Here is a 13,435-nt window from a genome sequence, read left to right as displayed (position 1 = left end):
GAAAGGCACCCCTCTAACTTTTGTAAAGATGTGTTTTAGTGATTTTTGGGTAATTTGATACTGCTTGACATGTTAAATCTTTATCTTTGTGTTTGCATAAGCTTCATATCTAAGTACAGCTAATATGACAGATTTGTTGATAAATTTTCCTATGTAATGTTTTTAAAAATCCCCCGAAGGTTAAAATTCTACCTGATCTAGACCTAGTTCTTTTGCTGATATCCTGCCTTAAATCTAAGTAATTTAAAAAAATTGTACAAACAGCTCTCTTTTTAGTCTTCATAGTTTTTTCCCCATATATCTGGTTTCTAGAGGGACTCAGATGTTGTAATGAGTAAGGTCATCTCATATTTTAAATGCAGTAAAGAAGAAAAAATTGCTAAAATGAACTTCTTCCTTCAAGTCCCTGGAAATTTATTTTTGGAAAATAAATATGTGAAATGCTCCTTTATCTGATAGTGAAGATCCATGTACACTGTGTATCTACTGGTATGCAGGAAATTTGACTTAAATAACATGATCGTGTTGACATGTTGAAAGTTACCATTATGCATTTATCAACTTCGTGCAGGATGGAACTTGAAACTTCTTTTTTGTATGCTCACCTGTTTTCTTAATATGAAAGGGAGAAAGATAAGTTGCTTTTTAACTGTATTTAAATTTTGTTTTAGCATGCAGCAGATTTGGTGAAAACGGTGGCATCTCGCTACGATGAATATATAAGCGTTAAAGATCTGGTTGACAAAATCAATCGTGCACTTGCAGCTGCCAAGAAAGACAATGACTTCATTTACCATGATCGGGTTCCTGACCTGAAAGATTTGGAGCCCATTGGAAAAGCCAGTCTTGTGAAGTCTACTCCAGTTGTTGTTCCACTCAGTCAGAAATTCACTGGTAAGCAAAGTGTGTGGAGTGCACAGGGTAATTGTTACCTTGTGAAACACATGGTCAACAAAGTTCATTTGTACCATGCAAAAATAAACATTTCCTTTTTGCATTCTGTTATGGGTACAGCTGTGTTTTTGAAACTGCTGGTTTTCTTCTCCAGTTTGTTGTTGTTGTTCTTGATGATAAGTGTAATAAAGCACAGGTTGAAAATTCTTACCTGAAATGTACAATTCTCTTAAAGATCTTTATAAGATTTTCTCAGCAATTGTATTTTCTATATTAAACCAATCTTTTTAATTTCAGAAGGAAAAGTTCTGTAGGGGACAGTACCAAGTTAGGCAATATTAACTAACCTTGTTGCTGGTCTCCTATAAAGTTGGAAAATTTCAGTTTGTTGGCTCTACAGATGAGTTGTGAAAAAATTCTCTTAACTTTCTCATATTTTTCCTTTAATGAAACAAAATTAGAAATGAAGCCTTAAGGCAAATCTAATTTGTAACCCTACAATTGGTGTAAATATATTGTCTTTAAATTATTTCAAACTCAATTCAGCCTTAAAAACTGAACTCTAGAGGCCTTTAAAAATTGATTTTTGTTTTTAAGACATCTTGGGGAGTAGGAGGAAAAGTATCTTAAACTGTTTAGGTCAGTCTCGGTAGAACAATATATACAAAAAAGCTGTGAAGATGTTTGTGCTTTTAGTTTCATAATGCAGCTTGTGTAATTTATACTGCTCTAATTGCAGACCTGTTTGAGAAGATGGTTCCATTGCAAGTGCAACAGTCTGTGAGTGTTTATAACCAGAGGAAGGCAGATCTGGTAAACAGGTCAATAGCCCAGATGAGAGAAGCCACAAATCTGGCAAATGGGTAAATATGCCTTCTTGTGAAGTTTCTCAAGTGAAGTTGTACACGGCTTGTAAGCCCTGGGTGCCTTGCAGCCTGCAGATATGCAGGTTATAGCAGTGTTTTTTCGTTACTGTATGTTAGGCTGGCAAATTTAAACCGTAACAGGGGGATTCAGAGCTACTTTTCTGTAGGTGTTAAATCTGAAAGCTTATTAAAAACAAGTAGTATTTATTTTTCTGCCATCTTCCCTTATTTTTTAGGAGTCCAACACCTGGTCAGAACCAGTACCATTAATCTTGAAGGATTTTCATATTCCAATGGTCATTAAAAAAAATGTTCTTTAAAATAAATAATTATAAAAAAGTTGTACCAAGCTGAGAGATGGCAGTGTAACTTAAAGCAGTTGTTTCTTTTGTCTACCAGTCACTACCTAAAATGTTTGCCGTGTTTTGTAAGTGCTAAAAGGCTAGGTATTCTTTAGCTTTTTAAGAGCTCGTAAATGTATTTTTAGTGAGGTGTATGTTTGAAATTTCAGCCTAGGCATACATTACACTCCATTTCCACTATAATTGACTGTGTGATTGTTTGTTTGTTCAGATAGCAGTGTTATTTTCAGGATAAAAGTTGTTTATTTAGCATGTTTACTTTTTCAGTGTGTTGGCTTCCCTCAATCTTCCTGCTGCTATTGAAGATGTGTCTGGTGATACTGTTCCGCAGTCTATTTTGAACAAGTCCAAGTCCGTGATTGAGCAGGGGGGAATTCAGACTGTTGATCAGCTGATCAAAGATCTGCCTGAACTGCTGCAAAGGAACAAAGAAATTCTGGATGAAGTAAGCCCCAAACCCACTACACTAAAACATTCTTAAAATACATCTCCACTGAATACTTTGCTTTAAATGACAGTAGAAAAAGTGCATAATTATTCAAATGCTTGTAACTTTAATAACACTTTCAAAGTATGCTATTTAAGTGTTCAGCCCATACAAAAACTGTGCTGTCACATGTGGATGTTTCCTTACAAATATTTTCTTTTTAAAAAAGTTGGTGGAGTTCTAAAGAACATTCTAAAGAAAATTGAGTGATTTGTCCCTTTCATGCCGTTTTTTTTTTTTTGTCAAATTATATTTTAAGAGAATGTATAGGCAGTTTTTGTTTTCTACCCTAGCTACATATTTTGAAGCTGTTTTATGTTTAAAACAGCTCATAATGCATGTAACATTTTACTCTTGCAGTCTCTGAGATTATTAGATGAAGAAGAAGCTACAGACAATGACCTGCGAGCAAAATTCAAAGAACGCTGGCAGAGAACACCGTCCAATGAGCTCTATAAGCCTCTGAGGGCAGGTAAAGTCCATGTTTCATGCTTTGGGTTCTAAAGATGTCCAGAGTGTAAATTTAAGTAGTTTTCAGCGCTCTGATATTATCTCTAAATACACAAATACCAGTTTGAGGCAGGTGATGCCAAAATATTCTGACTGAGCTCTGCACTGTTGCTTGGAGCTGAAGGAGGATGTGACAAAGGGAATTTCCTGCTGCTTTTGCACTTTTGGTGTGTACATGCATGTTGCATAAAGTCTTATGAAATAAGGGTCTTGTTGGCCTTGTAAAATCATGGCTCGGCTACTTAGGCTAAATAGAAGGGAACTCTGGGAGAGTGACTCAGTTGGAATAGGGGTAGAGAGACATGAGAGGTGTGCTGCATGACTGCCACATGTCCACGTTGTGGCTGGCGTAGGGGGGTTGATTGACTTGGGCTTGTTGTGTCTTGAAAATATATAAACTGATAACTGGCTAACTGCTTAAAAAGGCTTGGTTTTTGCAATAAAGCAGCTCTCCTTCGCACTGTCTGGGGACTCCGAGTCACTTTGCTTCATGCATGTGCATACTAAAGTTTCAGAAAGCAAATTAAATGTAAAATGTCTGCCCTCCTAAGGATCTAGTTTCAATTGCCTCTTCAATTTGTCAACATATTTTTTTTCCATCCGTGTGTTGTCTCTTTAATTTGGTGGGTTTTTTAATTTTTTCCCCAGCAGTTAGGTCAAACTACTTAAAACCACCACTATATGATGTTTTCTGTGTACCTAATATGTGTTGTCTACTGATGTTAACAAGGGACTGATACCACTAACTTGGTCTTGCAAAGTTACAGAGGTTTAAATCTGCAGAGTAGCTCAAAGCAGTGTTTATTCATATACCTTTGTATGCTTCATGGGAGAATCGTTATAGGTGCCTAGTTTATGCACTTTTTAAAACATAATTTGGAAGCATAAATTTATATAAAAGTCTTACATATTGTGCAGGCTTATAAAAATGTATGATGGCTTGCTGAAAAGCAAAAAAACTGCTCAGGTGCAAGATTGGATGGAACAAATTTTGAAATTATATAAACTCTTTTTTTCCTCCTGCCCCCAGAGGGAGCCAATTACCATAATATTTTGAATAAAGCTGTGCAAGCAGATGGGCAGGTGAAGGAGCGCTATCAGACTCACCGGGATACGATTGCGCTTCTGTGTAAGCCAGAGGCAGAACTCAACGCTGCCATACCTTCTGCCAACCCAGCCAAAACACTACAGGGAAATGAGGTAAAGCAGTGAAATCTGTCTCTATTTTGAATAGAAGTGCTATTTGTCTAACAAAGTAAACTTGCTTGAATTGGTAATTTGATTTGTTTGTCTCAGTTGATACATGAGGTAACTAACACTTGGAAAAGAAGTTGTCTTCGTGTTTAAAATCTTCTTGAGCATAGTTTATTACATTTGGTGTGAGCAAAGTCAATCACCGTGGACAGCAAAGTATTATAAAAGGAGTAATGAGTATTTTTGTTGTGTAGGGAAGTGGGATGTAGTGCTCAGGTTCTTGGGACAACATAAGACATGGCTCAGTATTTTAAAATTTATTTTAAATATTAGGCAATTACACCAATTTGCTTTCCAAGAAGTTAGTGGCTGATCTACAGCAATATTACTGTTTTTCTCATAGTAATGATTTTATGTCAGTGATTTTTGCTGCCATCTTAGAATATCTTACTGGAAGGTGTCTGATCAACTTAAAAAAACCCAAACATTTTGCAGTAATGCAGCAAAAGCAAACCTGTGGAAGAAGAATATAGATTGAGAAATGATTGAAGATCTTTTGTTTGGTCATATTTTGTCCTGGTTTCTCACTTTTAAACACATTCATAAGCAAATATTCATGCAGAAATATTGCCAGTATCAGTGAGGAATGCAAGATGGAAACAAGTTATTAATAGGTTAAACTTCCCCAATAGTACCTCTAAACCTGCTAACTTAGGACATTTATATTGTCTAGGTTGTTAATGTCTTAAGAACTTTGCTGGCCAGTCTGGATGAAGTTAAGAAGGAGAGAGAACAACTGGAAAATGACCTGAAATCTGTAAATTTTGACATGACAAGCAAATTCCTGACTGCACTTGCGCAGGATGGTGCTATAAATGAGGAGGCTATCTCTGTGACTGAGTTGGACAGAATTTATGGAAGTTACACACAGAAAGTGCAGGAGTCCCTAAAAAAGCAGGAAGAACTTCTCAAAAACATTCAGGTACAACACTTTGCATGTTTTGCTTTCTCCTAAACTAAGAGCAATGATACTTCTACCTGTCTAGTCTCACTTTGCTTTCTAGTCTGTTTTGCTTTTTATTCTGTCATATGTCAGTTGATACACCTTTATGCCTCGATCACTGAAAAATACAGAGATGTCTTTGTGTTCGCTAGAAAGAAATGGGAATGTTTAGCAGGCTCTCCCTACAGCTCCAGTGTAAATTCTCTTGGACCTTTTCTTAGCACAATTCTGCAGATGGTTTTGTCCTTGAAAGAAGCTTAAGTGGTGTGTTAAAAAGTTTTTTTGGTTTTTGGTTTTTTCCCCTCACTCTATTTTAATTCGTCCTGGGATAACAGGAGATGTGTCCTTAATGTCTACTAGAAGACATCTTGGTCTCTGAAGTACAGCTTGGTTTATTCCTAATTGCTCTTTACAATATATGCTTGACTTGTAGTATGTGCAGAGCTCTTTGAAGTAAAACTTAATAGCATTTCTCAAAGTTTATTTATAAATTCAGTCTTTATTTATCAGATGGATACCTGAAACATCTGGCAAAAAAGGAGGTCTTAGTGCTTGGAGAAAAGATAATGGCAGCTTGAGTAGCGATGGACACTTTTTCCAGTAGGGGAAAAAAATTTTTTAAATGACCATAAACACTATGTTTAGCAAGGATTTTATATTTGGATTTTTTTTATCACAACATAGTTAAAAAGTCCTGATGGGTATTACTTTAATGTTTGAATGTCCTGGAGTTCAAGTTTGTTGGCTTCTGGCAGTTGAAACAGTCTTTTTAAGTTAGCTTGTTTATTTTCCTGAAAGAAATGAGATGTAAATAGGTGATCCTTCTGTAAGTTTTCCTCTTCCCTGTCCTTTTAATAGTTTGCCAATGTCAACGAAATTTGAAGTAATGCTTCTTAAAAATACTGACTTTCAGTATGATTTTATGAATATCAAGGGAAGTTGGTACAGGAGAGAGCCTAATTAGTGTAGCCTTGGAAAGACAGTCTGCAGAATGAGCTTGAGAATTATTAAAGGCAGGCCACAACAGAGCAGGTAATTAAGTGTTGATACCTACTGCCAGTGAGTTAATGTATGTACAGTTCTGAAATATAGATTATAATGGTCACTGCACTTGGCAGGTATGGAAGTCCAGTGTGCATGGGAGATGAGGAGAAGCAGGTATTGGGGAAAACAGAAGCAATGACCAAGAGGAAAAAGAAAACAAAACATACAGAATCTTACATGGAACTAGCTTGCATTATTTACACTGTTTATTCTCTTCTTTTAAGAATGCGCATCAGGATTTTTCAAAGATGAAACAATCAAACAACGAATCTAATTTAAGAGAAGAAGTCTTGAAGAACTTAGCTGTAGCAAATGACAACTTTGTGGAACTTGTAGCCAATTTAAAAGAAGGCACAAAGGTATGGTAATGCTTAAGGGATTGAAATGACTTTTTTTTATGTATACAATGAGATGTGAATCAAAAATCATAATAAACTTTGGAGACATGATAGCTGACAAGTGCATTTTTGAGGATTTTGCTACTGAAGCGAGGACAGCGAGTTCCTTGAATTTTGATTGTTTCAAGAGCTGTGAAATGCTTCTTTGTTCCTATCTGAAAAGTAAGCTTTTCTGAGCAATAGGATAAGTTGTTAATTACAGCTGAGTAAATGATGCTGAAGCACCCAGATGAGCTATTTTATCTGAGAAATTCTTTCATCTGTTCTCCCATGGTATTTAATCACCTTATAAAATTGGTGTTTTAAATGTTATTACTGCATACATGAGAAATAATGAGACCTGTATTTAGCTTGCTTTTTTTGATCTGGGTGTCTGTCTTATGGCTTCTGTACTAAGCATTTTTGCTGGTTTATTGATAGCTCATCAGACAGAAAAAACCCAACCTCTGAGATATCTATACAAATGAAATGCATGGAACTGAGAGCAATAAAATTAAAAATCAACAATTATCATTTACAAAAATAAATAGTTAATCACCAGAAGAGATCTTGTTTTGCTCTGGTTTTAGTATGTTTTTTTTAGTTATCCCAAACTATTTTTATATTTACACACACAAAGCCCCACAAAATTCTGTATTATTACAGTGAGGGGCAACAGCAGCTGACAAATTTTGGGTTTGAAAAGTAAAATAGAATGTAATAGCAAAACCTTAATGGAATGACAGGTTCTGGGCACTGTAATAGTACAAGACCACTAGCTGGATCAGTATGTAGAAGTACGCCAGCATGGAGTCTGAAAGTATTGATTTTATTTTTCTTTATTGATTTTGTTGTTTTTATTTTTCTTTACTAGTTTTACAATGAGCTGACAGAAATCCTGCTGAAATTCCAGAACAAGTGCAGTGACATTATCTTTGCTCGAAAGACTGAAAGAGATGAACTGCTCAAGTAAGATTTCAATGTTTTGTTTAAGCATTGCAGAAATGTTAAAGTATTTATCAGAAATTTATCTTTGGGGACATGTTTATTATGATGAAATGAGAAAGGCTTAGCACACCTATTCTTCCTATCACTTCTTTACTTTAATCCTAGTCCTACTCTCATCTCTCCTAGGAAAGTGATAGGAGAAATAAATTGAAAAATCTACTTTGAAGTCTGCTCTATTGTTCCTACATGCAGTTCAACACAAATATGTTTCATATAATGATTTTACTGTATTCTTTTTGGCATGCATTTGTTAGTTATTTTATTCTTTCCTTTGAGGAACTTCTGATTTCCACACTCTCCTTCTGCTGTCAGTTTAGTTTGAGAAATTAGATGCTTCATCATAAGATTTGCTTCTATGTCTTCAGTGTGAGGGGGGAAAAGTATTGGTATTCTACTTCTGCTCTGCAGTCTCCTCTAGTCTCATACTTTATCATTGCTTAGATATGTGGGGAGAGCTTACAGTGCTGAGGAGAGAAGCACATTTTGTTCTTCATGTGAGGAAGAGTGTTTGATGCCATTTTCCCCTATATGAGATCAGACTTAGTGTAGTATGTTTCAGATGTGATTTTTAGGCTCTTCTCTTAAGAGGAAAGCATAATTGAAAAGATTTGCCATTTAATTAAGTGTTCTTTAGTGTGGCCTTTTATAAGAGGACTTGTTACTAAAATTTTGGTTGGCGAAAATGCAGTTGTTCTATGTAGTTGCCATCTTAAAAATGGGTTGCTCAACCCTCAGTTTTTACCTTTCCAAACATGATCCTTTGTAGAATTGTTATTTTTCATTTGGGCTCTGTGCGTGTAAACAAAGTCTGAGTTACAGCCCCTGCTGCCTTTATTTGGCTTCCCACACTCATGTAGTTTGGAAGCTGTTGGGCTGCCTAACTAAGGCAGAGGCCTGAATATCTCACACCTCTGCTGTGTTTATGTTCACTGTTAAGGCTGTAGGGTTAGTGTTGATAGAACATTCTGCTGAGTCTTGCTGTGCTCTTTTACTCTTCTGGCTAATGTTGTGATATATACCCAGTACTGAGTTAGAACGAAAGACATTATTAGAAAATAAATGTAACAGTTAATCAGAGAGTTGGCTAGAGGATGGTTTCTGTGCAAGTGATTTGGGCTTCGAATTTAGTTTGAGCTAGCTCAGTGATCATACTTTAAATATAAGACTTACTCCACTGCATCTTTTTGGCTTAACTGGCTGCAGTGTATAATAAACCATTCTTAAATTAAGCTTCATGTTTGCTCTTTTGTTTTTAACAGAGATTTGCAGCAAAGCATTGCTAGGGAGCCCAGCGCTCCCTCAATCCCGCTGCCTACATATCAGACCACACCAGCAGCAGGAAGTAAGCCAGCAGCATCGCCCGCTCCTACGCCAGCCCCAAGAACCATGGTGGTAAATACATGCTGCAGAATCAGGGGGTTGAAAATACTGGGTCTGTACTTGAAAACTCTAAACTGATCTGTAATTTGTGTGTATTGCTCCTTAGTATAGTGGTGTGGTTGGAAATGTGTGGAAGTGAAATAGAGGGCAAAATCTTAAGGCTTTGCAGAGAGATGTGTTATGTGCTATTCATGTTCATCATTTCTAGATTTGAAATTAAAAGGTTACTGCCATTTAGATGCTTTGTATTATCTGTATAGATGAAATATAGAATGTCTGTTTAAATGAAAATAAAAATAAAAATGAATTAACCACAGATTTTGATTCCAAGACTTCGATAAATAAGCTCCAGCTTAATTCACTTTCTCTTGTTAGGGGACTAAACCACAGCCACCAGCACGGCCACCACCTCCAGTGATTTCTGCAGCAAGCAGTTCCCCTTCTGCATTAGCACCCTCTGGAACAGCTGCAGCTCCTGCTGCTGCTCCAGCTCCTACTCCAGGAGCCAGTGCACCTGCAGCAAGCACTGCACCTTCACAGGCACAGGGACCACCTTACCCAACTTATCCCGGTTACCCAGGGTAAGTTGCAGGAACACTTAAGCTGATTTTTTGTTATCCTGTAACTTAAAAGCACTTTTTCTTGTGTGTAACATTTTAACATTAGTTATTGTTAAAATTGAAGGTTTGTTTGCTGTTTGAGGGAAAGGGTTATTTTGTTTGTTAGTTTTTTGGTTGGTTGGTTTTTTGGTTGGTTGGGGGGTTTTTTGTTTGTTTGAGCTTGGTTTGTTTGGTTTTTTTGTTCGGTTTAATCATGTAACTCTTGTAGGAATCATTTGCTTGTACCTTTTGTGGGAGCATACATTTTAAGTGTTTACAGTTCATCTCCTCTAAAGGAGAAGGAAAAAAGGGCTGCATTTCCTTAACCGTGGTTTGTTGATTATTGCCAACACTTGCATAATCATTTGGTGGTGGTTATCTCAAAACTGTTGGCATATCTTATTTTCCAAGTCTTTAGTATGGTACGAAGATACTGAAAAATACAGAGAAAATTCCAGTTGAGTAGTGCTTTCTTCTGATGCTTTTTTTCCATCTTCCTGGTGTCATCACAAGGAATTGAAGGCAGCTGTGCTCTCCTTTGGTAGCAGGCTCAGCAAATGTTGAAATATGCACAATGTTATTAAACATTTGAGAATTAGTTTAGATCAGTTCTAGTTCCAGCAAGTTGCCTTTACTCCACCTTCTGTCTGCATTTCTGTTCCACACACTGTAATAGTTTCCATGTTTGCTCCTTGAAAGTTACCACATTTCCTGCTGCACTCAAAGCAAAATGGGAGGAAAGCATTTGTGGGTCAGACTGCATGTGTGTTTGTATCTACTAATGAGTTTTTTTTGCAAATTACCATCACCAGTGTTTTTCAACTCAGGTATGCTCTTTTTTCCCCCCTACACAGGTATTGCCAGATGCCAATGCCAATGGGCTATAATCCATACATGTATGGTCAGTATAATCTGCCATATGCACCCTCACCTGTGTATCAGACTCCTGGACAGCCACCATATCCACCACCTCAACAACCTGGATACCCTTTTCCTCAACAGCCTTATTATCAGCAATAATGTCTCTGCGAAGAAGCTCTGCTTGTTAAAATTTGGGAGAAATTGGCAATAAGTGTACTAAAACTTCTAGCTTCTGTTAGTGTACCATACTGAACTGTATGCAGCTATAACTCCTGTCTCTTGTTAACTGCTCCAAAATGTCTAGATCAGTTTTTATGACACTAAACTCTTTGAAAGATCTACTGCAGTGGTTTAGACCATAGACTAATGCCAGAATTCGACCCTAATTCAGTGGTCTGAAGCAGTACAGTACATTTTGGTTAGACCAAAATATTTGTTTGCAAAAATCCTCTAAGTAACAAATAGGTTCAGATGAGAAAAACAAAGCAGTGTGTGCACTGGGTGTGATATATTCTACAGAACCATATAGCATTTCCTTCTATACTCTATTGGTTTGTATTTTTTTTTAGTCTAGTTAAAATACGCTATTTTGTCTAATAATCAAGGCCTTGTAAATCATCAGTAAAAAGAAATAAATTACTTAAGAACGGTTTAAACACTTGGCATTCTCATTACCATAAAAATGTGTTCTGTGTGTCTGTAGATTGTTTCATTTGTCCCTTGACTTTCATAACAAAGAAGTTCTCAAGGGTTTAGCCTTACAAGTGAATTTCCACCTCTTTTCCATGATTCTGTATTTTTGTGACAGAATCTATAATTAACCTCTAAGGGTTGGTAGATGAAGTCTTACAGGTAGAGTTTTCCTATAACTTTGAAGTGTACTGGACTGAAATACATTTATTACCATTTTTTAAGAATGGTTACTGTCATCTGCAGGATACTGTATAAAAGAATGGAAGTCAGGGTCCTCTTACAGGACCAGTGAATAGTTGTTCTAACTTGTGTTTTCCAAAGAAATGGTGGTGGAAAATGTATTATGGCTCAAAATAGGGCAACTATTGATTGCTGGAGCTTTGCAGTTTGCTTTTTAAATGATTGCTTTTTTTCCCTTGAAAAAATAGATGTATTCCCTCAGGGAGCTTGTTATCAGTGGAAAACTTTTTTTTGGGGGTGGGGGGAAAAGAAAATCTTGTGAATTAAAGCACATTGAATGTTTACTTTTGGATCCATCATCTCAAGGGATAAGTAACCTTGCACTGCATTTTACATAATATAGTGAAGAATCTAAGTTTGGGGTTAATGGCTTCTACCAAATATTTGCTAACCATTTTTCAGCCTTTTCTTTTTCTAACAGGCTTGTCTAATGGGGGACTCTCCTTTCATTTAGCCCTTGATAAGAGTTGGTTCTGTGGGACAGTTAATTTTCTGAATGCTTCATAGAAGATGTTCTGGCCTTACAGAATAACTGTAAAAGTACCTGTGTTACAAAAAGTTACTCCTTTGTTTTTCTATTAAAGTGCCTGATTAAGATATTGAGGTATGTTGTAGTGTAGGGTGTTTAGAGGTGCCAGTTACTGTAGCATCTGGGTGGAAACCTCACTGGATCATGAATATTCTTCCTCATAAAGAAAGCAGCATTTGTATTCATATGAGCTCCTTTCTTTCTGTCTCAAGTTCCTCTTGCTGTGTGATCATCCCGATTACTGTGTGAAGATTCCTTGTCTTTAATACTCGCTAACCCCCGTAGAAAATGTGGATCAAAAAGTAGAAATGAGCACCCCTTATAGAACTTATTGAGTACCCAATTCTAAACAAATCTGTTAATCTGTAGAAGCTCAGTGATGTGGGGAACATGATGGAGTAAGGGAATCCAGCACCGTAGATGAAACCACTGCACAAAGACAGGTGCTTTGCATTTCTTCAGAAACATTGCTAAATGGGGTGGCACAGAAACCTCTCAGTTTGGTTTTTTTTTTTTTTTTCCCCTGATGAGAAGACATGAGGCAAGCGAGGACAATGAGAAAAAGCTAGGAAGATAACTGTTTGGAAACAGCAATCAGAACCTGATTTTATTCTAACAGGAAAAACAGTAGTTTTCCACTAATTTCACTGTGTCAATGTGCAAGTGCAAGTCTAATGCAACCTTTTAAATTCTTAATTTTTAGTATGCCATGGGCTGTAGGTTTTTCAGTTCACAAATAAGATGCATTTGAGCTATTGTGTAAGTTTGTTTCTAGTGCCTCAATTGATAAAACTTATTATCATGCTGTATAAAAAAAGTCATTTGTTCCAGCATAAAGATTCTTAGAACTGAAATTTCCTTTTTAAAATCTCATAGATCTGGAATTACTGTCAAAACATTTTTTTCCAGTTGTGTTTCTGCTTGCTTTAGTCTATTATTTGAATATGTGTAGAAATCTATGCATTATGTTCAGTTTCTCTTTTTTTTTCCCTAAAGAAAACAGAAAAATCCAGACATGTTATGTATCTGCTTTTAAGCATGCAGTTGTCATGACTTTGGTTGAAATGTTACCTTGTTCTTCTATAGTTTATTAAAAAAATCAGTTAGAAAACCTGATTTCATGGTGTTTTTCTCAACTCCTTTGGGTTCAGACAAGTGTTGTTTTGGAAAGGATGGAAACAAGTTATGGGCTTCCAAGAACATTTGTGCTGTGATGAAGGCGTATCAGCTACAGCTGCTTGGTAATAACAGCCACGTTCAAATCCTGGTAGTTGTGTTTATTTCCAAAGCTGATGGAATGCATTTCCCACTGTTTATATTAGGAGGAAATGATTAAGATTGATTTAATGGTTCTGTGCCTTCAGAAACTTGTGTTCCTAATTTGTTTT

General features: G+C 36.5%; 1 protein-coding gene across 2 annotated transcripts in view; it reads left to right on the top strand.

Annotated features, from left to right (window-relative positions):
* The window catches only part of PDCD6IP (programmed cell death 6 interacting protein), a 30,544-nt gene extending 17,381 nt beyond the window's left edge, over positions 1 to 13,163 (top strand). For both annotated transcript variants that reach the window (XM_030971168.1, XM_030971167.1), the window contains exons 8-18: positions 672 to 894; positions 1,634 to 1,757; positions 2,390 to 2,567; positions 2,970 to 3,081; positions 4,150 to 4,319; positions 5,047 to 5,295; positions 6,585 to 6,719; positions 7,612 to 7,706; positions 9,005 to 9,137; positions 9,501 to 9,706; positions 10,579 to 13,163. In XM_030971168.1, coding sequence (XP_030827028.1) covers positions 672 to 894; positions 1,634 to 1,757; positions 2,390 to 2,567; positions 2,970 to 3,081; positions 4,150 to 4,319; positions 5,047 to 5,295; positions 6,585 to 6,719; positions 7,612 to 7,706; positions 9,005 to 9,137; positions 9,501 to 9,706; positions 10,579 to 10,744 — 1,791 coding nt within the window. In that variant the 3' untranslated portion in view covers positions 10,745 to 13,163. The remainder of the gene's footprint in view (positions 1 to 671; positions 895 to 1,633; positions 1,758 to 2,389; positions 2,568 to 2,969; positions 3,082 to 4,149; positions 4,320 to 5,046; positions 5,296 to 6,584; positions 6,720 to 7,611; positions 7,707 to 9,004; positions 9,138 to 9,500; positions 9,707 to 10,578) is intronic.
* Positions 13,164 to 13,435: the final 272 nt, after the last annotated feature.

This window comes from Camarhynchus parvulus, chromosome 2 (genome assembly GCF_901933205.1).
Source record: "Camarhynchus parvulus chromosome 2, STF_HiC, whole genome shotgun sequence".
Taxonomy (NCBI): domain Eukaryota; kingdom Metazoa; phylum Chordata; class Aves; order Passeriformes; family Thraupidae; genus Camarhynchus; species Camarhynchus parvulus.
The sequence above is the reverse complement of the archived record's forward strand: the minus strand, read 5'-3'. Positions and strand labels throughout refer to the sequence as shown.